The following is a 26,897-nucleotide window of genomic DNA, read 5'->3' as shown; positions in this document are numbered from 1 at the left end:
TAAACCTCCTTGCTTCTATGCTGAATAACTTTAAGTAAAAAAATTAAAGCCCCGTCCAATGAGTGGTGTTTAAATGGGAATAAAAGTTGGTTTGCAGGCTGCATACAAGAGGCTCATCTGTGCTTCCGTGTTGTGGTCTCAGTTGCAGGGCAGGGCAAGTTGAGCTATAAAATTGTGGGGAAAATGAGTTGGAACCTTTGCAGGAAAACGTATTGGCTCTTTTCTGATTGATTTTTAGATTTTCACTCATGCATTATTTATAGGGAGCCCAAGAAATCTTCAATGAATTACCTTGTGAATATGTGGAGCCGCATGAATTAAAAGAAGTTTCCCAAAATGGAGGTAGGGAGGGCGGGGAGGGCGAGTGTATGTATCTCTTACTGTTTTTAACAGTTTCAGTGTTATAATATTTTATCACCATAAACCTTTATCATTTGTGACCCACTTTACTAATTTCTTTCTCCTCTGCAAGACCTGAGAAAAGTGTACGGGACAGTGTTAAGTCGCCATCATCATCTCGTCAGGAAAACAGATGGTATATATGATCCTGTAGAGTATGACAAATATCCTGAGCGCTACATAAGCCGTTTTAATACTGATGTGAGTATCATACCTAGCTTTTGAGTTGGTTGCTCATGATACACTATAGTTAGGCTGTTTTTAAGGAGAGAGATTGTGATTGTGTACATTGGTTTTCAGTTCTCCATATTGACTTGTTGTGAGTCCTTTGGGTATTATGAGTAGTCCTTAGGTGTTGTTGGCTTTTCTTGGTGTTTGGAGTGGCCTTTGCTTCGTGGCTTTGGTGGTTTCTATGGGTATGCCCATTGCTTCACTGACTCTGTTTCTCCTTCAGGTCTGCATGTGCCCAATTGCTCTAAACCATTTCCTGTGGGTTACTGTTTTCTGTATTTACCCTGAATTAGTTAGTACTGTTGAGAAACCACAGTGTCTATGAGAGTTGATCTCAACATAGTTCTATCCCTTCTATGGCCACAAATTGCAATCAACCTCAGCCAGCCATCTTGGAATACATGCCATTGATTACAGGGGACAAGAGTGAAACAGTATGGCTATAGAAGACCCATCTCCACTGTACAAAAGTTACTTCCAATTCAAATCCTTCTGCTGGGGACACACTGGTCTCATCTTATAAGAAGGATAATATATTTGTGTGTTTTGTAGTCATTGGTCATGCAACAGTCCTCCTCAAAATAAACCAACAAAAAAATGCATGCATCTAATTGTGAACAGGAATGTTTTCAATAATTTTAAATGTATTTGAACAATATAACATTTTAAGATTCTGGTATGAAATTTAGTGTTATAGCATGTAGAGCATATTATAGAAGAAGAACTCTTTACCTGTGGCTTGAGAATGCTTGAGATGCTTGAGAAACAGGAATCATAAAATTAGTTTCAAATTGAAAAATTTTGAATGTAGTAAGTTTCCATCCCTTCTCTTCCCCAATCACAGAAATACTGGTGATTGGATGCATCCCAAAACTTATAATGACCTAGTTACCATGTATGCATGCATGTAGCACATTTGCCCATGGAGCTTACAGATGTTATCTGATTTAATCTTCACAGCATTCCTTTGAGGAATGGGGTATGCATTATCCCCATCTGGCAGGTAAGGAAAACAGAGCCCAGAGAAGTTAAGGTAGCATGCTTTAGATCACATGCTACTAGAGGCTGAGCTGGAAATAGAGCACTTGGTCACTTGAACTTCTGTTATTTCCTTTTTCTTGGCTATGCAAGGCATTATAGAACACAAATATTCATGTATTTATATTCATATATTTTTCTATAATGAGGTAATTCTCCACTGAAATCTGGGTGGGTATTTATTGTCTTTGCTTCGAAAGGTGACCACTGGCTTGGCAAATAACAAAGTCAATTAGAAATAACGTTAAATTATTTCTCATGAACTTTACTGATAGCTCTCTTTCAGCACACTGCTTTGAAAAAGGCTATTTCCTATCTCGCTCACCTTGGAATTTGCTTTACAGATTGCACCCTATACAACTTGTTTAATTAATGGAATCTACTGGGAACAAAACACCCCCCGCCTACTAACCCGCCAAGATGCTCAGAGTCTCCTGGCCCCAGGCAAGTCCTCAGCTGCTGGTGTTGAAGGCTGCCCTGCATTGCCGCACAAGTAAGGACTTCAGCAATGATGGCAGTTTTCAGCAGCAAGGCCCACTGTGAGGGTATCACACATAGGGGACCCACATAGCACAGGACTTGACTATTAATAACCGGTTGTCTGCCTTATCTTATTTAATCTCTTGGAAATTTTTTTTTTTTTTAATTTTATTTATTTATTTATTTATTTATTTATTTATGGCTGTGTTGGGTCTTCGTTTCTGTGCGAGGGCTTTCTCTAGTTGCGGCAAGCGGGGACCACTCTTCATCGCGGTGTGCGGGCCTCTCACTATCGCGGCCTCTCTTGTTGCGGGGCACAGGCTCCAGACGCGCAGGCTCAGTAGTTGTGGCTCACGGGCCTAGTTGCTCCGCGGCATGTGGGATCCTCCCAGACCAGGGGTCGAACCCGTGTCCCCTACATTGGCAGGCAGATTCTCAACCACTGCGCCATCAGGGAAGCCCACTTGGAAATATTTGACAGTTAACCTTCCCTCCTTTTTTTTTCTTTTAATCAAAGTATAGTTGATTTACAATGTTGTTAGTTTCAGGTGTACAGCAAAGTGATTCAGTTATATATATATGTATAAGGTGACATCCCGAAAGTTAGAAAAAGTGTTCTGGGCTTAACTGTGTTAAGTGATCAGCTGGACTTGATGATAACATGTTTGGGATAACTGAGATTGCAAGGTTTCTTTTTCCTTTTTTTTTTTGTTTGTTTGCTCTAGGGAGCAAGTTTATTTTTTTTTAATTGAAGTATAGTTGATTTGCGATGCCGTGTTAGTTTCAGGTGTACAGCACAGTGATTTAGTTACATATATATATATACATATATATACATATTTTCCTTTTTCAGATTCTTTTCCATTATAGGTTATTATAAGATACTGAACATAGTTCCCTGTGCTATACAGTAGGTCCTCATTTTTTATCCATTTTATATATAGTAGTGTGTATCTGTTAATCCCAAGCTCCTCATTTATCCCTCCCTCCCCCCCTTTGCGCTTTGGTAACCATATGTTTGTTTTCTATGTTTGTGAGTCTATTTCCTTCCCTCCTTCTTGAAATTCTCTTCTCTTATGTGACGCCCCACGTAGCTCAAAAGTAAGCTTCTTAGAGAGGTCTTCTCTTGCTTCTCCATTCCCATCGCTCTTCAGTCTGTTACTATATTTTTCCCTGAAATTCATGTGTTTATGATTTTTATTTTCCTGTGTTTATGATTTTTCCTGCCTTACTAGAACTTACTAGAACTTAATCTCCTTAAGGATAGGGGCCCTATTTGTTTTGGCCACAGGTATCCAGTACATTGTTTGACATATAATATTCATTCAAATAATTACTAAATGTTGAATGAATTAGTTAATAAATAAATATTTGTGGAACTCCTGGTCTTCCTGGCACTCTGCTAAGCTGAGAGATAAAGAAAAAATGTGGTTGCTACCCTCAGGCATGTAGCTGGCATCAATTAAATTCCAAAGGAATGCTAGGAGCAATCAATATCGCAAGAGTTTAGAAGAAAGTGGGAGCATGGGCTCAGCAAAGTCTCTAGGAAGGAGCGAGGAGAACAAGGATTTCAAGTGATAGGATTGCTGCTTGATAAACATGGAGCCACCGAAGCACAGTTTAAGACAGTGAGTGGGACAGTGCAGCCCTAGTATAGGGTTTATATGAGCAAGTGGAAATTACAGATTGGGCAGGAAAATTGTGGTCGACCTCAAAAGGATTTCGAATCCTGGGCTGAGACTTTTATTCATAATTCCAGAGATTTCTGTGTAATAGCACGTAAAATTATGTATTACTAAGCAGAGTGGAGGTAGTGTAGTCGAACTTCCTAAGTTATTTAAAGTTGGCTAACTAGCTTAACTTTAGGCTGTTGTCAATGATTTCTCTAGGGAAGGATTTTTTTTTTCTTTTTTATTGGAGTATAGTTGATTTACAATGTTGTGTTGTTTCTGCTGTACAGCAAAGTGAACCAGTTATACATATATATATATATCCACTCTTTTTTATTTTTAGTATTTATTTATTTAGGCAGCACTGGGTCTTAGTTGCGGCATGTGGACTTCTTAGTCGTGGCATGCATGCGGATCTGGTTCCCCAACCAGGGATCGATCCTGGGCCCCCTGCATTGGGAGTGTGGAGTCTTACCCACTGAGCCACCAGGGACTTCCCTATCCACTCTTTTTTAGATTCTTTTCCCATAGAGGCCATTACAGAGTATTGAGTAGAGTCCCCTCTGCTATACAATAGACCTTATTAGTTATCTATTTTATATATAGTAGTATGTATAAGGAGGGTTTTTTTTTTACTTTTATCTCTTTTCCTTTCTTGTCTTCCCTCATCCTCCTCCTCCTCTTCCTCTTCCTCTTTTTCTTTTTGCTTGTGGAGACTAAAACTCCTATTAGGAAGATTCTCTGTATCCCAAAAGAACAGTTTCCTGAACAGGTGAGCTGTAGGAAAAAGAGCTAAGGAGCCTAGGAAATATTTGGCATCTACACTGAAAATTGTTCAAGCACCTTTCATTTTTACTCATTTTTAATTCTGTTGGAGACTTCAGAGATCCATGTTCACATCTAGGTATTGATGTTATTTACAGACTTGTGGCAATATGTGACATTTCAGCCGACACCGGAGGATCTATTGAGTTTATGACTGAGTGTACGACAATAGAGCATCCCTTCTGCATGTATGATGCAGATCAGCATATTATTCATGACAGGTGAGTTTGCTAAAGCTGTTAGATGGGGAGAGATACATAATAATGCATCATTTACTTCCTTTGATATACTACTCTAAAATACTCAATATTTCACAGCTTTATGAAGGCTATGCAAATTTCCAGAGATATGCTCAAGCATATTAAAAAATTTGGTAGAAAAACCACATTCAGATTTGAGCACTTAAATACACACACACACATACTACATTTCAATGGGTTGCGAAGAAGGGAAAAGTTTTGTTTGAAAAGTCTTGTTTATTTTCCTATATACGGTGGTAGAAGATTACAAATGATTATGAAGTGTAAATAACGGAGTAGACATCTGGGAAAGTTAGAGCTTACACATAAATTTTGTCCATCCGAATAAAGCATGTTGCTTCTCCTAGTGTTGAAGGCTCTGGGATTCTGATGTGCTCCATTGACAATTTGCCGGCACAGCTTCCAATTGAATCTACCGAATACTTTGGAGACATGCTTTACCCTTATGTAGAAGAAATGGTAAGCAGACTGGTAGCAACACCTCTGTGGCTTTAAATAGGACTTTGGAGTGATCTGATGAATGTTCTGGTCTCCTGTATCTAAGAAATCTGTTGTAAAATGAAATGCCAGCGCTTCCCCGAAGTACTTCCTGACACTCTTATCTTACATATTCTGCATAATTGTTTCATGGGAAATATGTAACTGCCTTCATGCTTCATTACAATTGCATTTGCCTCTCATTATGCATACTTTATTAAGAATGTTCATGACATGTGAGATAAGATTTACTTTATTTTTACTTTTTTTCTGCTTTCTAGGTCAATTCATATTTTGGGACATTCTTAGTATACTGTGATTAATAGATTGGAAAAATCAGAAATACAGAAAATTTTGTTGGATTTTAGGCACTCATGCTTGGTTAAATGACAGCCTATGTTCTGGTCATGTATTATTATTATTATTATTTTTTTTTTAACATCTTTATTGGAGTATAATTGCTTTACAATGGTTGTTGGTTTCTGCTGTATAACAAAGTGAATCAGGTATACATATACATATATCCCCATATCTCCTCCCTCTTGGGTCTCCCTTTCACCCTCCCTATCCCACCCCTCTAGGTGGTCACAAAGCACCGAGCTGATCTCCCTGTGCTATGCGACTGCTTCCCACTAGCTATCTATTTTACATTTGGTAGTGTATATATGTCCATGCCACTCTCTCACTTCGTCCCAGCTTACCTTTCCCCCTCCGCGTGTGCTCAAGTCCATTCCCTACGTCTGCGTCTCTTTATTCCCATCCTGCCCCTAGGTTCTTCAGAAACATTTTTTTTTTTTTTTTAGATTCCACACATATGTGTTAGCATACTATATTTGCTTTTCTCTTTCTGACTTACTTCACTCTGTATGACACACTCTATGTCCATCCACCTCACTACAAATAACTCAATTTCGTTTCTTTTTGTGGCTGAGTAATATTCCATTGCATATATGTGCCACATCTTCTTTATCCATTCATCTGTCGATGGACACTTAGGTTGCTTCCATGTTCTGGCTATTGTAAATAGAGCTGCAGTGAACATTGTGGTACATGGCTCTTTTTGAATTATGGTTTTCTCAGGGTATATACCCAGTAGTGGGATTGCTGGATTGTATGGTAGTTCTATTTTTAGTTTTTTAAGGAACCTCCATACTGTTCTCCATAGTGGCTGTATCAATTTACACTCCAACCAACAGTGCAAGAAGGAGGGTTCCCTTTTCTCCACACCCTCTCCAGCATTTATTGTTTGTAGATTTTTTGATGATGGCCATTCTGACTGGTGTGAGGTGACACCTCATTGTAGTTTTGATTTGCATTTCTCTAATGACTAGTGATGTTGAGCATCCTTTCATATGTTTGTTGGCAATCTGTATATCTTCTTTGGAGAAATGTCTATTTAGGTCTTCTGCCCATTTTTGGATTGGGTTGTTTGTTTTTTTCATATTGAGCTGCATGAGCTGCTTGTAAATTCTGGAGATTAATCCTTTGTCAGTTGCTTTATTTGCAAATATTTTCTCCCATTCTGAGGGTTGTCTTTTCGCCTTGTTTATGGTTTCTGTTGCTGTGCAAAAGCTTTTAAGTTTCATTAGATCTCATTTGTTTATTTTTGTTTTATTTCTCTAGGAGGTGGGTCAAAAAGGATCTTGCAGTGATTTATGTCATTGAGTGTTCTACCTATGTTTTCCTCTAAGAGTTTTATAGTGTCTGGCCTTACATTTAGGTCTTTAATCCATTTTGAGTTTATTTTTGTGTGTGGTGTTAGGGAGAATTCTAATTTCATTCTTTTACATGTAGCTGTCCAGTTTTCCCAGCATCATTTATTGAAGAAGTTGTCTTTTCTCCATTGTATATTCTTGCCTACTTTATCAAAGATAAGGTGACCATATGTGCATGGGTTTATTTCTGGGCTTTCTATCCTGTTCCATTGATCTATATTACTGTTTTTCTGCCAGTATCATACTGTCTTGATTACTGTAGCTTTGTAGTATAGTCTGAAGTCCGGGAGCCTGATTCCTCCAGCTCCGTTTTTCTTTCTCAAGATTGCTTTGGCTATTCGGGGTCTTTTTTGTTTCCATATAAATTGTGATATTTTTTGTTCTAGTTCTGTGAACAATGCCAGTGGTAGTTTGATAGGGATTGCATTGAATCTGTAGATTGCTTTGGGTAGTAGAGTCATTTTCACAATGTTTGATTCTTCCAATCCAAGAACATGGTATATCTCTCCATCTGTTTGTATCATCTTTAATTTCTTTCATCAGTGTCTTATAGTTTTCTGCATACAGGTCTTTTGTCTCCTTACATAGGTTTATTCCTAGGTATTTTATTCTTTTTGTTGCAATGGTAAATGGGAGTGTTTCCTTAATTTCTCTTTCTGATTTTTCATCATTAGTGTATAGGAATGCAAGAGATTTCTGTGCATTAATTTTGTATCGTGCTACTTTACCAAATTCATTGATTAGCTCTAGTAGTTTTCTGGTGGCATCTTTAGGATTCTCTATGTATAGTATCATGTCATCTGCAAACACTGACAGTTTTACTTTTCTTTTCCAATTTGGATTCCTTTTATTTCTTTTTCTTCTCTGATTGCTGTGGCTAAGACTTCCAAAACTATGTTGAATAATAGTGGTGAGAGTGGACAACCTTGTCTTGCTCCTGATCTTAGTGGAAATGGTTTCAGTTTTTCACCATTGAGAACCATGTTGGCTGTGGGTTTGTCATATATAGCCTTTATTATGTTGAGGTAAGTTCCCTCTATGCCTACTTTCTGGAGAGTTTTTATCATAAATGGGTGCTGAATTTTGTCAAAAGCTTTTTCTGCATGTACTGATCATATGGTTTTTCTCCTTCAATTTGTTAATATGGTGTATCACATTGATTGATTTGCTTATATTGAAGAATCCTTCCATTTTTGGGATAAATCCCACTTGATCATGGTGTATGATCCTTTTAATGTGCTGGTGGATTCTGTTTGCTAGTATTTTGTTGAGGATTTTTGCATCTATGTTCATCAGTGATATTGGCCTGTAGTTTTCTTTCTTTGTGACATCTTTGGTTTTGGTATCAGGGTGATGGTGGCCTCGTAGAATGAGTCTGGGAGTGTCCCTCCCTCTGCTATATTTTGGAAGAGTTTGAGAAGGAGAGGTGTTAGCTCTTCTCAAACTGTTTGATAGAGTTCGCCTGTGAAGCCATCTGGTCCTGGGCTTTTGTTTTTTGGAAGATTTTTAATCACAGTCTTAATTTCAGTACTTGTGATTGGTCTGTTTATATTTTCTATTTCTTCCTGGTTCAGTCTTGGAAGGTTGTGCTTTTCTAAGAATTTGTCCATTTCTTCCAGGTTGTCCATTTTATTGGCATATAGTTGTTTGTAGTAATCTCTCATGATCCTTTGTATTTCTGCAGTGTCAGTTGTTACTTCTCCTTTTTCATTTCTAATTCTGTTGATTTGAGTCTTCTCCCTTGTTTTGTTGATGAGTCTGGCTATTGGTTTATCAATTTTGTTTATCTTCTCAAAGAACCAACTTTTAGTTTTATTGAACTTTGCTATCGTTTCCTTCATTTCTTTTTCATTTATTTCTAATCTGATCTTTATGAGTTTCCTTCTGCTAACTTTGGGGTTTTTTTGTTCTTCTTTTTCTAATTGCTTTAGGTATAAGGTTAGGTTGTTTATTTGAGGTGTTTCTTGTTTCTTGAGGTAGGATTGTATTGCTATAAACTTCCCTCTTAGAACTGCTTTTGCTGCATCCCATAGGTTTTGGGTCATTGTGTTTTCATTGTCATTTGTTTCTAGGTATTTTTCCATTTCCTCTTTGTTTTCTTCAGTGATCTCTTGGTTATTAAGTAGTGTGTTGTTTAAGCTCCATGTGTTTGTATTTCTTACAGGTTTTTTCCTGTAATTGATATCTAGTCTCATAGCGTGTGGTCAGAAAACATACTTGATACGACTTCAATTTTCTTAAATTTACCAAGGCTTGGGGAGGGAGGGGTACGGAATGAGGGGTGAGCCTGTGGTGGCAGAGGCCAGCGTGACGTTGCAACAGCCTGAGGCATGCTGTGTGTTCTCCTGGGGAAGTTGTCCCTGGATCACGGGACCCTGGCAGTGGCGGGCTGCACAGGCTCCCGGGAGGGGCGGTGTGAGTAGTGACCTGTGCTTGCACACAGCCTTCTTGGTGGTTGCAGCGGCAGCCTTAGCCTTTCATGCCCGTCTCTGGTGTCCGCGCTGATAGCCATGGCTTGCATCCATCTCTGCATCTCGTTTAGGCTGTGCTCTGAATCCCCTCTCCTTGTGCATCCCGAAACAATGGTCTTTTGCCTCTTAGGCAGTTCCAGACTTTTTCCCGGACTCCCTCCTGATTAGCTGTGGCGCACTAGCCCCCTTCAGGCTGTGTTCACGCCGCCAACCCCAGTCCTCTCCCTGGGATCTGACCTCCGAAGCCCGAGCCTCAGCTCCCAGCCCCCGCCTGCCCTGGCGGGTGAGCAGACAAGCCTCTCGGGCTGGTGAGTGCTGGTCGGCACGGATCCTCTGTGCGGGAATCTCTCCGTTTTGCCCTCTGCAGCCCTGTTGCTGCGCTCTCCTCCGTGGCTCTGAAGCTTCTCCCCGCCCACCCCCTGCCTCCGCCCGCGAAGGGGCTTCCTAGTGTGTGGAAACCTTTCCTCCTTCACAGCTCCCTCCCAGAGGTGCAGGTCCCATCCCTATTCTTTTGTCTCTGTTTTTCCTTTTTTCTTTTGCCCTACCCAGGTACATGGGAAGTTTCTTGCCTTTTGGGAAGTCTGAGGTCTTCTGCCAGCATTCAGTAGGTGTTCTGTAGGAGTTGTTCCACATGTAGATGTATTTTTTATGTATTTGTGGGGAGGAAGGTGAGCTCCACGTCTTACTCCTCTTATCTTGAAGGTCCCCTGGTCATGTATTATTTACTGTGATCAGCGATTGACTGCTGAAATACTGTGTTATCTAAATTCTATTTTCTTTGTCAGAGAAAAGCTTTCTTATTTCATTATTTATCCTAAGCATTCATACCCATCCTGCTTTATTTCTACTGCTAATGGCTGTCTGCCTCAGGCAGTGGTTCCAAAGGTATGAAGAGTGGCTCTTGTCCTTTTCATCCATGGTTTCACTCAGGAGCTCTCGTACTAAAATGGGGCAATAGGTAGTGTGGTATGAATAAGTGCAACTTCCAGCCCATTTTCTTCTTTTCTTTCACAAACTATTCTATTTTGACCCTTTGTTTTTCCTCCTGGAATATGTCAGCAGGGAGATGTAACAGGCTTTAGAAAATGCTGGTGGCAGGCATTATCATGGTTGGAAACAATATTATATAGCACTTAGTATGTTCCAGACAGTGTTCAAATTACTTTGTATATTTTAATTTTTAAATACTCGCGACCACCCTTTCAGGTAGGTACCATTATCAACCCATTGTACTGATTAGAAAACTGAGACACAAAGAAGTTAAGGCTGAGAAAGCTTGCTGATGCAGTACTGGATCTGCAGTGTGTCTGGAATTGGTGCTGAGAGATTAAAGTAGCCTGAGAAAGAGAGTGTAAATGCCAGGTTTTACTGGAGACATCACTTGCTTTATGGCCTTGAGCCGGGCACTCACTTCCTTTCTGAGCCTCAGATGTTTCACCTTTACACTTTTCACCTGTAAAGTAAGGTGGTTTTAATATATAATCTTAATGGTCCCTCTAGTTCTAACATTCTGTAATTGTAAATGTTTAAGTGGTGAAAAGCATGCGTATATTAAAAAAGTAATAATAAATTTACCTAGATGTTTACTATTTTCAGTGATGTTCCTTCATTTCCCTCTGGTATCATTTCCCTGAAGAATCAATAACTTCCTTTAGCCCTTTACTTGAATTTTTATTTCGGATATTCTCTTTTCAGTTCTAAAATTTCCATTTGGTACTTTTTTTTTTCCCTTTCTCTCCTGAGAATTTCTATCTTTTTATTTATTATGAGTGTAACTTCCTTTATCACATGGAGCACAGTTTTAAAAGCCACTTTACAGTCTACCTCATATTTCCAAAATTCTGGGTAAACTTGGGCTTGAAATATATTGATTGTCTTTTCCCTTGAGAATGGATCATGTCATAGCTTTCTCGTTTTCTTAAGCTGAATAATTTTGTAGAACATCCTGGATGAGGTGAAGAGTCATGCTGTGGAGGTTCTGGATTGTTACATTTCTCTGAAAAGTGTTGATTTTGTTTGGTTTATTTGGCTTTTTTTAGCAGGCAATTAACTTGGCTAGACTTAAACTGAAAACTCTGTCTCACCTGAGACAGGTAGCTCAAGTAAAAGTTCAGCTCTTTCATCTTTATCTGGATTGCTTGTAATTTGACCTGCACATGCTCAGTCCTTCCAGACTTGGACCAGAGCTTACATGGAAGTTGGGCTTCACTTTATCTGAATCTGTCCTTTCTGGCATTTTCCACTCACACTCCAGAGGCTGTGGTGCTGTGGGTTTCAGCCCTGTTTCCTCAGATCAGAAAGTCAGTGAGCTTGCTGCAGGTTTTTAGCTCCTCACACCACGTGGCCCCGCCTCAGGGCAATGACAAAAGAACGGCAAGCTCAACTACGGCACTAGTTATTTCTTCCGAGTTTTGACACTCTCCCCAAACCGCCTGCTATTCTTCATTCTCTGACGCCCTCACATTGTTACTTTTGTTTGTATTTTGTCCAGAGTTTATAGTTGTTATGTGTAGGAGGGATGGTCTGTTAGAACTTAGTCCCTACCTGAAAGAGAACTCCCCAGTCATAATACATTAATTAAATCAGCTTGACTCCAGCAGAGCTTTGGAGTAGCTAGAAGAGCTATCGGTGAGCCTCTGGCTTTAATTCATCTTTTGAATCTTACAAGTATGCATTTCAGTGCAACTCTTACCTCATTAGGCCAAAATATGGAAAATGTTGCATGCTAATTTGCCTTTGTGAATGGATTTGACTGTTATTTCTTGAAATGTCTTTTTGTTTGGTTGCTCTAAAATCATTTACCATTCTAAGAAGCTGTTACTAGCCATTTTCAAGTCACAAATTATTATGTTTCAAAATTTCAATTACAAGTTTCTTTCTTTTTTTTAATTAATTAATTTATCTATCTATTTATTTATTTACTTATGGCTGAGTTGGGTCTTTTGTTGCTGCATGCTGGCTTTCTCTAGTTGCGGTGAGCGGGGGCTACTCTTCGTTGCGATGTGCGGGCTTCTCACTGCGGTGGCTTCTCTTGTTGTGGAACACAGGGTCTAGACGTGTGGGCTTCAGTAGTTGTGGCACGTGGGCTCAGTAGTTGTGGCTCACGGGCTCTAGAGTGCAGGTTCAGTAGTTGTGGCCCATGGGCTTAGTTACTCCACAGCATGTGGGATCTTCCCCGACCAGGGCTTGAACCCGTGTCCCCTGTATTGGCAGGCGGATTCTTAACCACTGTGCCACCAGGGAAGCCCTACAAGTTTATTTCTTTTAGACCTTAGAACACAGTTTTCCATTCCAATTTGTCCTTAATCAAAATTGCCATTCATTCAGTACAGTTGATCGCATACAGATGTTAGGAGAAAAGCAAGCCAATTCAATGAAATCCTTAGTAAAGTGTGTTTGAGGGTTAGCCCATGTAACTGATGAGGGATAAGTAAAATTTAAATAAAATTTTTCTTAAAGAAGAGAATATAATTTTTTTACATTATCTAATAGTATAAAATATTAAAGTATCACAGATAAGTGATATGTAAGTATACTGCATGGTAAATTATCACAAAGACACCCATGTGAACACTACATAGGTAAAAAAGAGAACAAGGTTAACATCCCAGAAACCCCCCTGTGCCTCTCCCAGCACCATTCCCACTCTCCTTCTGAAAGGTACCTACTACCTTGACTAAAAGCTATGGATTAGTTTTGCCTTTTTGGGGAAAATTTTATTTTTTGAACATATTAATCATCAGAGTTTAAACTCACTTCTGATAATTACAATGAACTTTTGGGTCTGTTTATGTTCTTCGTTTTACTTTTTCTTGGTTTTCAGTCAATTCTTATCACTTAATATGCCTGTTTAGTTTTGATTGAATGTTGGATATTGTGTATATAAAATTTTAGAGATGATTTGAGGCTCTGGACGTTATGTACTTTTTTCAGAGAAGATTTCCTTTGTTTCTGGCAGGGGGATAGGCTAGGAAAAAAATCACCTCAATTCATGATTCAAAGGTGGGCTTCGGTCCTTTGGAAAACCGATGTTTTTCAATTTACCATTTATTTAGAATATAGTCTTTCAGGATCCCAAATGAAAATCTGGCCTTTATTTGGATCCCTTTCAACAGAACTTAAACTCCAGTTTTTGTCACCCTATTGTTTAAGGTCAGCCAAAAGCTCTTCTCAGTTTCTCTCTGCTTAACATCCCAGCCATTGCTTCCACATTGGTGACTACATCTAAGAAATGTGCTTAGATGTCTGTTGACAAAGCCAACTTCCCTAAATTGTCACAGCTTCTTCCTTTCACATGTCACTAAGGTCTTCCAAACAGTGTGGTGGGATTGTCTTGGAGACATCTTTCTCAGCCTATCTTTGAGCACTGGACATTTTTGCAGACTGATGAGTATCTCTATGTAGTTTTAATAATATGTGTATCTGCTTACCATTAAAAAATTAAGTATATTTTCTGTATTCTTTTCTGATAACGGTACGGGAGCTATACTTAAAGTACCTCGGAGATATTGTGGGTTTAGTTTTGGACCACTGCAATAAAGTGAATATCACAATAAAGTGAGTCACACAACTTTTTTGATTTCCCAGTGCATATACAAGTTATGTTTAAACTATGCTGTAGTCTATTAAGTGTGCAATAGCATTAAGTCTAAGGAAAATGTACATACCTTAATTAAGAAATACAATATTGTATATCAACTCTACTTCAATTAAAAAAATACTTTATTGCTAAAATATGTTAACCATCATCTGAGCCTTCAGTGCGTCATTATCTTTTTGCAATAGTAACATTAAATATCACTGATCACAGATCAGCTTAACAAAAATGATAATAATGAAAAATTTTGAAATATTGGGAGAGTTACCAAAATGTGACACAGAGACATGAAGTGAGCAAATGCTTTTGCAATAATGGTACTGATAGACTTGCCCGACACAGGGTTGCCACAAACCTTCAATTTGTAAAAAAAAAAAATTAAAAAAAAAATCAATATCTGTAAACCACAGTAAACTGAACACAATAGAACAAGGTATGCCTGTATATGCACTGTCCTATTTCCCACAGATTTTCCTTTTTGACTTGAGGTCCCTATGGACCCTGTAGCATTGCAGGGCACAGGATATCATTTTGAACCAATATGGAAGTTTTGTTTCAGTTGAATTTAATAGATATTTCTTGTCTGTTGGAACAAGGCACACATATAAGTGAAGAGAACTAAAACACAGTTTCTGACCTGTAGGAGCATGAGGTCCAGGAAGGGGATAAGAGGAGTGTACAGCTCTGCCATAAGATGGAATGTGGCAGCCATCAGAAAGATGCTAATGATGTTGTGGAGGGAGACGATCTGCCCTGTTGGGAAAGCCAGGGAAGGTGACATTTGAGCTGGCTCTTGGCAGATGTATAGGATCTGTTCATTTGCGTAGGTGTGGGAGGCATCCTGTGTGATGGAGACGGGAGCAAAGGTGGGAGTAATTTAACGTAAGCTTTCTGTGCGTTGTCTGGTCTGGTGGACTTAAGGTAAATATGTTGGTTCCATGTTAAAAGGGTCTTAACACCAGGATAAATAGCTTGAAATTAATTTAGTAAAGACTGATGAGGGACTTCCCTGGTGGCGTAGTGGTTAGGAATCCGCCTGCCAGTGAAGGGGACACACGTTCCAGCCCCCGTCCGGGAAGATCCCACATGCCACGGAGCAACTAATCCTGTGGGCCACAACTACTGAGCCTGCGCTCTAGAGCCTGTGAGCCACAACTACTGAGCCCGCGTGCCACAACTACTGAAGCCTGCACACCTAGAGCCCGTGCTCCGCAACAAGAGAAGCCACCGTAATGAGGAACCCACGTAGCCCCCGCTCGCTGGGACTAGAGAAAGCCCGAGGGCAGCAACGAAGACCCAACACAGCCAAAAATATATAAGTAAATAAAATACATTTATTTAAAAAAAAAAAAAGAGTGATGAGCCTCAAAGGTGTTATATGTGAAAGTGACAAGACATACCACATGTTCCAGGAGGCTTGTGCTTGCAGTTTTGTAGTGGTTGAATTCTAGCAGGGGAGACAGTTAAATGCAGTAATCAAACAGCCTTTTGTTGTCTTTTGTGTTTGCCTTTCTTTAGGTGGACTCAAGACAATTATTAGGGACTTCCCTGGTGGTCCAGTGGTTAAGTTCCAAGCTTCCACTACAGGGGGCACAGGTTCTATCCCTGGTTGGGGAACTAAGATCCCGCATGCCGTGTAGCATGGCCAAAAAAAAAAAAAAACGAAATGAGGATTGGCATCTTTGAGGACTGCAGTTCAAGACAATTATTAGTTTCCTTGGGGGAAAAAAATCCATTGAACTTTAAGTAATTATTGCATGTATCCACTAAGGTATTTATTGAATATTTACCATTTTATAATGTAGTAGGCATACAGCAAGATGCCAAATGCAGTTCCTACTTTCCAGGTCTGCTTGGGGGCAGATTTTGGTAAAGGCTTTACAGAGGAGGCAATTCTTCAGCTGCCTCTTGGAGGCCAAAGAGGAGGAGTTCCAGGCAGAGGAATAGCATGTGAGGCACCCACATGGTGTGGCACAGAGGCAGGTGAGGGCATGATGCAGATACGCAACCCCATGCTGTTAGCAGGACTGAAGTGCTGGGTGTGAGGCCAATGGGAGGGTTGAGGCAGGAGAGGCAGAGCCAGACTGTAGAGGAGCCTGAGACTAACTTGAACGCAACGGAAAGCTACTGGATTATTTTAACTGGGCACAGGAGAAATAATCAGATTTGTGCTGTAGATTGGAGATAAATGGAGGAAAGAGAGGTGGAAAGTAGTTCCCATGGTCCCAGTAAGGCCTAAATAATGCTGTGGAATTAGAGATAAAGAGCAAAGAGAGAGTGAAAAGATACACAAGAGTTCAGCGGTTTAACCATATACCGAGTGAGGTGCGAACTCATTTCATTGTCTACTTACTAATGGCTCCTGGCTTGTAGACAGGGTTGGTAGGTGGAGAAGTCAGCTTGAGAAGGAAATACTCCAAAGGTGCCTGGGAGAAACAAGCAGTGGGGAGACCCCAAGTGTGTCCATTTCATCAGTTTACCAAAGAATGCCCTGGCTTTGCCATTATCCCAGCAATAGAGAGCCTAGGTGTCTTATGTTTTAGATACATGGAAGTAGTTTTACATGTATTTTAATACAGTAAACAAATACTGTCCTGCCAGCATCTGGTAGGTACATTTTATACTTTCTTAGTTGGATGAGTGCTCTGGACCTTAACCTATGGATAAAGAAGGAATGATTGTCTCATTGGCCATCAGAAGCAATCATACTGACTTATATGACCTTTACCCTTTGGCAGTCCATTCAAGGATTCTATGCCTTGGAAGAAAAGAGGAGGACTGGGATGCTGGGATATTAACATGAGAGATGTGGCTTTTGTTGTTGGCCATCTGACTCATTCTTGCAAGATAATGGGAAGAGTGTGAATGACTTTTTTTTTTTTTTTTTTAATTTATTTATTTATTTTTGGCTGTGTTGGGTCTTCGTTGCTGCACACGGGCTTTCTCTAGTTGCGGCGAGCGGGGGCTACTCTTCGTTGCGGTGCGCGGGCTTCTCATTGCAGTGGCTTCTCTCATTGTGGCGCACAGGCTCTAGGTGTGTGGGCTTCAGTAGTTGTGGCACGCGGGCTCAGTAGTTGTGGCTCATGGGCTCTAGAGCACAGGCTCAGTAGTTGTGGCACACGAGCTTAGTTGCTCTGCAGCATGTGGGGTCTTCCCGGACCAGGGATCGAACCCGTGTCCCCTGCATTGGCAGGCGGATTCTCAACCACTGCGCCACCGGGGAAGCCCATGAATGACTTTTTGAGTCTACTAGGTCAAGTCATTTTCCTTGACACTTTTGAAATGCTGATATGCCTATACATAGAACTAATATTGACCTGAGGGAGACTCTCTATTGTAGGTTTGGTGGCTCTTTTGTCTGGAAGACCCGTTCTCTACTTCTAATAGAACAGCCTGAACCTTTGGCAAGGGGTAGAGTTCCTCAGAGTGAGGACTATGGTTATAAAGCGTGTGATGATATTTACCAGCATGCTCAACATGACACATTTAACTGGTGGGGAAGCATAAGGTTTTTGTGCTTCCAGTAAGCAAACATGATTAAATGTTGGTTTTAGAGTTGGAAATTGTACTGAAATAACATGTTTTGGGGGGGCAGAATTCATTGCTTATAGAAAACTTCTTTTACCAATTATTTATACAATTCAGTGATTTTCAAAAAACTGTTTTCTAAACTAATTTTTTTCCTTTGACTAATATTTTAATATGGATAAAATAGCAAGAAGCCTTCTTTGCAATATCATTTCTCTTTTTCCAATCTCATTTCCTTTTCAGATATTATCAGACGCGACACAGCCTCTTGAAAGTCAGAATTTTTCTCCTGTGGTGCGAGATGTAAGTTATGAAAATAATTTCTTTTCATGAATGTCTTTTTCCTCCACTATCCTTGCTCCTTGCCCCTTTCCGTTTTCTCTTCCTGCCTTTCTCTGTTACTCTCTCTTTTCTCTATTAGTCATGAGCCCATGTTTGTGGGACTAAATGTGGTGACTAAAGAAATGTCTTGTATCGTATATATTCAGGCAGTGATTACATCCAACGGCACATTGTCTAATAAGTATAAATATATCCAGAAACTCCGGGAGAGCAGGTAAGCATCATTCACATCCTCTTGTTTAATACATTTATTCTTATCTTGGATCTCATGAGTACTTTTTTTAATGCTTCCATGTGAGTTTGTGATGCTAGGATTATGCAATATGTAATTGAAAAAAATGTCTGTAAATAATAGGAAATTCAAACGAAGTGACTGCCTGGAACCAGTGTGAATTATTTTCCCTTGAACAGTATTGTAGCATCATTCTGGCTTTCTGTTATCCATGTAGGCTTGGGTGTAAGTAAGCAAAACTCCAAAAGCTCTGTCTTTGTTCTTTCTCCAGCATTTTGCATATTGTAATGTCTCAGCTATTCTCTCAAAGGAAAATGAGCTTGCTAACCCTTTCTGTGGTGCTTTCAGACTGATTTTTAGTTGAGGATTTGGACTCTCTTTTGTTTAGGATAATACTTGGCAAAGTGGTCTTTTGGTTAGAAATTAAGAAAAGTAGTGAAGAAAAAATCGTGAGAGGTCAGTTTTCCCTGGGGATTCTTACTAGGAGGAAAGTGTCACGAAGTAATGTGGCAAATCTACTGGAGAGAACAGTTCTCTTAGGAAGATACTTAGCTAAGGCCCTGGTTTCTATAATTGGTTTTACTACTCAAAGTTTGGAAACATTGACATTTCTTTGGAATGTTCTGGTCTCCAACTGATTGCACTTGATCCATGTTTATATCTGCTCCACTGGTCTATTCACATTAAAAAAAATAACCCATGCACTGAATTCTCAGGAGAAACCGGAGTGGGAAAATCAAAAACAAACAAACAAACTGCCTGATCTTCTTTCTCAGTTTTTCTACCTATAAGAAGTAAATAAGAGATACGACCAGATCAAGTACTACTGTTATGCCTTCTCCAAATGTGTTTGTTAGCTTACAGTAATTTTTTGTGTGTCAGTGAAATATTCTGGCATGATACAAGAGTGTATAATTTGTTTTTTAAAAAAGCAACTAGTTCTATAACTCCATAGGAGAGTGTCATATAGGGGAAACTGCATATATTTGTTTTTCATAGTTCTGTGTATCTTTGATTTTTCATCATCAGATGATCTCTTTCTTACATTACTAATCCCAATGATGTGTCTACCATGACCAGTCGCTCTTTACACACCATATTTCACGTAGTGGCAGGTCTGCTGGCCCCAACTGCTAGGACTTCCTGCCCTCCTTCCCAGGTAGAACCTTGTGCCAAGAGACTGAAAATGAAGACTGCATTTTGGAAGGAAATTGGAGTTATCTTGAATCCCTGCCTTGTTCTTTTGTTCTCTTCGTTCCTTAGCACAATGATTATTAACCTGGAGCGCTTTGGGGTTGCTGATGGCGTGGACGGTATTAAAATCTAGGAGCGAGTTCTTAAAAATGTATTTTGAACAGTTTATTTTTTGGACATCAAAATAATGTGTTTCAATTACACAAAGTACAGAAAGTGCTGTTAGAGAGGATCTGTAATAGTGTTTCTTTCTGGGAGGTGAAATGGGATGGGGGTGGAAGTTAAAGGAGTCCTCCCTTCATCAGTAATATGAGTGCTGGGGGTGAAGAGGGGGCAGGAACATTCTATATTTAAATTTATTTTTATTCACTTATAATTAATGAAATGAAGTGAAGTTAAATAAAGGTTAAAGTTTGAGAGACATCCTGGCCTAAAAGATTCCAGTAACAGAGCTTTCTGCTTAAGTCCCTGTCACCAAGCCATTTCCATGGTTTTGTAATGTTATCTGGGACTCTGATTCAAAAGAATTTAATGAGGATCTTCCATCTTTAAGGCAAAACGCAGTGAGCAATAGTGGGTTTATAAAGACAGCTAAGACTCATTCACTGTCTTGGAGGTCAGAGTTTGCAGGAAAGACAAAGAGTTAGCTGTCAGGAAGGCACAAATTCCAACAACAGAAAAATTCAAGAATTAAAGTTCTGCCTAGTGACTCATCTTATGTAGGTTTCTACATTTAACCCATGGCATTTGTGATTTCAAAATTATGGTTTTAACTGTTTTCAAGTGACCCTGAAGATAAGTCACAAGACAGTGTCTAATATGATAATAATCTCCTCCTCAGATCGTTGTCTTCTCGGATTGTTGTGAGGAGTAAATAAGGTTCTGATGTAAGGCCCCCAGCATGATTTTGAATCATGTCCCCCGGAAGGATAAAGTGTGACACCAAGTTACTCAGTTGTGGGTAGCCAGGCACTGGTCCAGCATCTGCACCTAACTAGTGGTATAGGGAACTCATACACCTCAAAAATCTGTTGTTCATCATACAAGATCTAAAATAATGAAAAATGTTGGTACTGGGAACTCCTGTTGAGGTTCTTACTATAAGAAGTGTGGGAAAAAAATATTGCTTCACAGTCTAAGTTTTAGTTTGGTTTGGGGACAGCAACATTTTGTTATTTGAAACGTTTTTTTGTTAAAGTTCCCTCCCCCCCCTTTTATTTATAGGGAACGTGTTCAGTCACTTTCAGTGGGCACCAAGAAAAAGGTCTTGGTTCTTGGATCTGGTTACGTATCTGAGCCGGTGTTGGAATACCTGTCGAGGGATGACAATATAGAAATAACAGTAGGTAAATAAGCCCCAATTTTTAAAGAAGAGGAAGTAAAATTGATTTCAAAACATGGCTACTCTGTGAATTTTAGATGACTATCTTGTTTCTAAACTTTGAAAAATTATTTTTGGAGATGTTAAAATGTGTTTTACTCTCTGACTAGTGAAAGGAAATCTAAAGATTGGACTTTTTAATTCTTGAATAGGTTCTGACATGAAGAATCAAATCGAACAGTTAGGCAAGAAATATAATATTAATCCTGTTAGCCTGTACGTTGGTAAACAAGAAGTGAAGTTGAGCTCCTTGGTGGCAACGCAGGATCTTGTCATCAGGTTAGTAAATAGTAAGAAATGATTGCCATACATTTTGTTGTTGTTGCTGTTACTTCTCTTTCCTTATTTTTTCTCCTCTCCACTCTTCTCTTCTCCCTTCCTCTCCCCTGTCCTCCCTTCCCCCTTCTCTCCTCTTTTCTTCTCTCAGTAAACTTTTAAACTCACGTGTGCATCCAGGAAAGTGCACAAATCGTAAGTTTGTAATTCAAAGAATTTTCACAAAGTGAACACATGGTGTAACCATCATCCACATCAGAAACAGAATATAATAGTATCCAAGAAGTGCTGCTTGTGCCCCTTTTTATTACCAGCCCCATCCTTCAAGGGTAAGCACTGTCCTGGCTTCTAACACAGAGATTAGTTTCTGCTAGTTTTCAATTTGTACAGTCGGAATCTTTCAGTATGTCCTCATTTGTGGCTGCCTTCTTTCTTCAGCATTGTGATTGTGAGAGTCATTTGTGTTATTGTCTGTAATTGTAGTTTATTCTCTTTACTGTGTAATATTCCATTATGCGAATATACTATTATTATCCATTTGACTGCTGATGAATGTTTAGGTTGTTTCCAGAATTTGGCTATTATGAATAGTGCTGCCATGAACAATTTAGTATTTGTCTTTTGGTTACCATATACACACATTTCTGTTGGGTATTTACCTAGAAGTGGAATTGCTGGGTCATGAGGCACTAATGACTTATATTTTGGTGGCTATTTTTTCCTTTAGACTTATAAAGCTTAAATGAAAGTGAGTAGATTCTCTAGCCCTATGACCATTTTTAGCCTTAGCAGAGGAACATATCTTGAAATATATCATTCATTACTATCTAATACAAATGCAGATCTAACTTCTAGATACAGGGCTACAAAATGAAGGCTAGATACTTCATTTTGAAAATACCAAAGTGATAAGAATAAGCCATTTATTCTTAGAATATAATTTTTCCAAGATGGAAGGAAGAAAGGTAACCTGCTTTCATAATTAGATGACTTTCATAGTTAGATCAGATTCAAATGATATCTTTGGAGGAAGTTCTGTGATTTCCTCCTTAAAAAAGCGGGGGGGGCTTCCCTGGTGGTGCAGTGGTTAAGAATCTTCCTGCCAATGCAGGGGACACGGGTTCGAGCCCTGGTCTGGGAAGATTCCACATGCCGCAGAGCGACTAGGCCCGTGAGCCACAACTACTGAGCCTGCGCGTCTGGAGCCTGTGCTCCGCAACAAGAGAGGCCTTGTGAGAGGCCCGCGCACCGCGATGAAGAGTGGCCCCCGCTTGCCGCAACTAGAGAAAGCCCTAGCACAGAAACGAAGACCCAACATAGCAATCAATCAATCAATCAATCAATCAATCTTAAAAAAAAAAAAAAAGAGGGGGGTTGGAAAACAGACACAAAGAAAGGTAATTCTAAGTGGGAACTTTTGCATTATCTCTTAATATAGACTCACTTTGGGCACTTAAAAACATTATTCAATTTATAAAAATTTAATGTGCATTAATTATTTTTCAGCAAAAATTTATCAATAACCAATAGATCTTGTCTGTCAGGTTATAATTATGAAAGTAAGTCCTTATTCAAAACTGAAAATTCTAGCCTACTGAATAAAACAAAGAGAATTTGTTTTGCCACACATAGGTACCTAAACATAACATTGTTTTTTGATTTAAAAAAGAAAAGAACATAACAAAACACATTTTGAACAAAATCAGAAGCAAAATATGACAAGATAATGGACACGACAATAATCTATTAACAGGTGTAAAATTTAGAATTCCGTGACTTGGTGACCTTCAATAAGATTTAGCATGAGCAAAATCTGTTTTATATTTCACTTTTCTCAGTTGGTTGAGTTTCTGTGGTGAATAGTGGAAATGCTGTTAAACATTCCTGTAGTGTTTCTTAATAGCTTTTCATTTTTTAAGTTGGAGAACGAATGTTTTGATGTAAACACAATGTTAGGGACTATCAAAGTAAAATGAGTGAAGAATATGTTTCACAAAAATTTTATAATATGTCAAATTATCATGGTTTTAATTTGCAGTTCTGGTTTTTAATGATTTAATGCAAAGTAGGAATTGAGTTTGATAAATTACTTTGAAAATTAGATGTGTATTTTGTGTATGTTTTCACAAGTGGCATTTCCAACTATTTGGATTAATTACGTCCTCTTGAGTAGTTGCTATATTACATACACAATGAATTATGAACTCTAATCCCTTTGTCCAAAATAGGCACCATCAATCAAAGTTCTATTATTCTAGTTCTCAGCATATTATTAGGTTAGTGCTGATAATGCCCAAATTTAAAAATATTATTAGATCTGGATAAAATTTTTATCAGGCAGGTTTTCAAAGTGGAGAATGTGACAAAAAATCCCCACTAACCTTTAAGATGATGCCACTGAACATTTTCTATTAATACTTTTCCAACTAAGAGTTTTGCAAGTATTTCGTTCATTGGCTTTTAAAGGGCTACCATATTTAGTAATAATTATTTTTGATTAAAAAAGCCAAAAAACAGAGATCAAGGGCTTTCATATTGTTACTGGCAAAATATGTACCCAATTTTATTCTGCATGATAATAAATCTAAGTAACAATACTCTGTTCTATTAACCTGAGGAGGAAATAAGTGCCTGAGACGTGGTTTTATTGTTTAGTTTTATGTGAAATAGAGAAAATATGAAATAAACAGGAGGAATTTAACAAGTACAGTGATATACTGTAATAATGTTTATAAGTTTGTATTTATATTTTCATTGGTACTGTGTAGATTGCTTTGCCAAATAGGCAGTAAGCTAGTAGAACTTAAATATTACTGTGTGATTGACAGGATGCTTTTTATTTCTTGGATAGAATCTGAATATACTCATTTATATGTAAATTTATGGAAATTCATTTTTTTGTGATTGTGTAGTCCCAGCACCAAAGTAAAACACCAGAGCCAGATTCTTAGAAGACCCAACGTTGAGTTTTGAGTACAGTTTCAGTTTTTGCTCACCATATAGACATTTAGCTGTTTCGATAGCTTTTACACCTAACAATACCATTGAAACTTATTTCTTCCCCTGGCCTTTCCTAGACTCTACTCTTTAATGTAACATGTGGGTCACTTTGACTTAGTTTAACGATAGCCATTTGGGAGATGTGGAGGTAAAAAGAATAGCAACCTTACCTTTTACTAGGGGACCCAAGACAGAAAATCATAGAAATATAAGGATGAGTAGAATAAAGTCCATTAGATGTTACACAGGGATAGCTGAGTGCATACAGAGGAAGATCTGGATTTGGGGGAATCTGGGAAAGCTTCTTGGAGGAGTTACCTTTTCAGACATTTCTTTAAGGAAGGTATGATCTGGATGGGGGTGGGTGGGTGAGGGACTATTTCAAGTGGAAGACACGGTGAGAGTAAAGGTTCACAAATGGAAAAGTAAAGACTGTGAGTGGAGAATTACAATAGCTTCTGTGGTCCCCATATATGGTTTATGAAGGAGATGCAAGGAGGAAAAATAGAAAGGTTAAGTGAAGGTCATATTGTGGAGAGTTTTAAATATGATAACAGGATGAATTTATTCTGTAGTCTTCAAGGAGTCATTGATCATCTCTGAGAGAATAATCAGTGTGATGTCTTCACTTTAGTGAAGTTCAAGGTACATTGGAGGGACGGTTGGAAAAGAAAGCTTCTGATTAGTTTCTCCTTCTGCTTTTAAGCTTGTTGCCTTATGTATTGCATCCTCTTGTGGCCAAGGCATGCATTGCAAGCAAGGTCAACATGATCACTGCAAGCTACATCACCCCGGTGCTAAAAGAATTAGAAAAGAGGTAAGTTTCAGTAGGTTTTCAACAAAGTAGCTCCATGGAATTGTTTTTATTTTCTATCCAAATTTTCCTTCCTTCTCTTTCCACCTCTTTCAGTGTGGAAGATGCTGGCATCACAATCATTGGCGAATTGGGATTGGACCCTGGTCTTGATCATATGTTGGCAATGGAAACGATAGATAAGGCCAAAGAAGTGGGAGCCACGGTGAGCCCAACTGACACCCAAAGGTCCATTTAGGAAAATATTAAGAGGTCCAGATTTTTGTGTACAGAAATAATCTTTCTATAATTCTGATTAAAGAAACTACTGTATTCTTTTTTTAAAGGTTATACTCCATTTATAATTATTTTAAAATGTTGGTTATATTCCCTGTGTTGGATATATTCCTTGTAGCTTATTTTATGCATAATAGTTTGTACCTCTTAATCCTCTACCCCTCCTCCCTTCCCTCTCCTCATTGGTAACCACCAGTTTGTTCTCTATATCTGTGAGTCTGCTTCTTTTTTGTTGTATTTACTAGTTTGTTGTATTTTTTAGATTCCACATATAAGTGATGTCATACAGTATTTGCCTTTCTCTGTCTGCTTATTTCACTTAGCATAGTACCCTACAAGTCCATCCATGTTGTTGCAAATGGAAAAATTTCATTCTTTTTTATGGCTAAATAGTATTCCATTGTATATATGTACCACATCTTCTTTATCCATTCATCTGTTAATGGGCACTTAGGTTGCTTCCATATCTTGGCAATTGTAAATAATGCTGCTATGAACATTGGGGTGCAAGTATCTTTTCAAATTAGTGTTTTTGTTTTTTTCAGATATATACCCAGGAGTGGGATTGCTGGGTCATGTGGTAGTTCTATTTTTAGTTTTTTGAGAAACCTCTGTGCTGTTTTTCACAGTGGCTGCACCAATTTACATTCCCACCAATAGTGTATGAGGGTTCCCTTTTCTCCACATCCTCACCAACATTTGTTATTTGTGTTCTTATTGATGACAGCCACTCTGACATGTGTGAGGTGATATCTCACTGTGGTTTTGATTTGCATTTCCCTGATGATTAACAATGTTGAGCATCTTTTCATATGCCTGTTGGCCATCTGCATTTCTTCTTTGGAAAAATGTCTATTCAGGTCTTCTGCCCATTCTTTAATCAGGTTGTTTGTTTTTTTGATGTTAAGTTATATGAGCTACTTTTATATTTTGAATATTAACCCCTTATCAGTCATATCATTTGCAAATATTTTCTCCCATTCAGTAGATTGTCTTTTTGCTTTGTGGATGGTTTCCTTTGCTGTGCAAAAGCTTTTAAGTTTAATTAGGTCCCATTTGTTTATTTTTGCTTTTATTTCCTTTGCTTTGGGAGACAGATCCAAAAAAACATTGCTGCAATTTGCGTCAAAGAGTGTTCTGCCTATGTTTTCCTTTAGGAGTTTCATGGTTTCTGGTGTTACATTTAGGGTCTTTAGTCTATTTTGAGAAGAAACTGCTATATTCTAACTCATACTTTAACTAGAAATTTCAAGTAAAATTTTGAAACTGCAGAAATATTTGTATGGTAAAAAGAAAGTCCAAGCCTTAACAATAGATTTTTAGAGAAGTAGATGCTACTATAATATATATTTTGGTTTGATAAAAGATTTTAGACTGCTTTGGAGATTCTATAATAAGGTTTGACTTTTGAAAGTGGGAAAAATTCTTTGTAATATTATCAACCTGTTGGTATATAAAGTATCTTTTACACATAAGAAAGAACTATTGGACATGAAAATGTGATGACTCAGATTAAACCTAACCTAACATAATATATATATAACATAAAACAGGTTATATATATATACACACACACATATGTAATATATATAATCAAATATAGAATCAAATTAATTAAATTATATATCATATCAAGAAATAATATTTTATATTAATCACATATTAATTAATACTAATAATTATACATATAT

At 38.5% G+C, this 26,897-nt stretch overlaps 1 protein-coding gene across 3 annotated transcripts in view; it reads left to right on the top strand.

The window, feature by feature from the left end:
* The window catches only part of AASS (aminoadipate-semialdehyde synthase), a 67,633-nt gene that overhangs the window by 19,731 nt on the left and 21,005 nt on the right, over window positions 1–26,897 (top strand). For all 3 annotated transcript variants that reach the window (XM_068549375.1, XM_068549378.1, XM_068549377.1), the window contains exons 7-17: window positions 264–342; window positions 473–600; window positions 2,013–2,161; window positions 4,742–4,864; window positions 5,251–5,362; window positions 17,935–17,994; window positions 18,180–18,247; window positions 20,684–20,805; window positions 20,993–21,119; window positions 24,823–24,933; window positions 25,027–25,135. In XM_068549375.1, coding sequence (XP_068405476.1) covers window positions 264–342; window positions 473–600; window positions 2,013–2,161; window positions 4,742–4,864; window positions 5,251–5,362; window positions 17,935–17,994; window positions 18,180–18,247; window positions 20,684–20,805; window positions 20,993–21,119; window positions 24,823–24,933; window positions 25,027–25,135 — 1,188 coding nt within the window. The remainder of the gene's footprint in view (window positions 1–263; window positions 343–472; window positions 601–2,012; window positions 2,162–4,741; window positions 4,865–5,250; window positions 5,363–17,934; window positions 17,995–18,179; window positions 18,248–20,683; window positions 20,806–20,992; window positions 21,120–24,822; window positions 24,934–25,026; window positions 25,136–26,897) is intronic.

The sequence above is a fragment of the Eschrichtius robustus genome, chromosome 8 (genome assembly GCF_028021215.1).
Source record: "Eschrichtius robustus isolate mEscRob2 chromosome 8, mEscRob2.pri, whole genome shotgun sequence".
Lineage (NCBI taxonomy): Eukaryota > Metazoa > Chordata > Mammalia > Artiodactyla > Eschrichtiidae > Eschrichtius > Eschrichtius robustus.
This window is presented reverse-complemented; position numbering and strand designations above follow the sequence as displayed.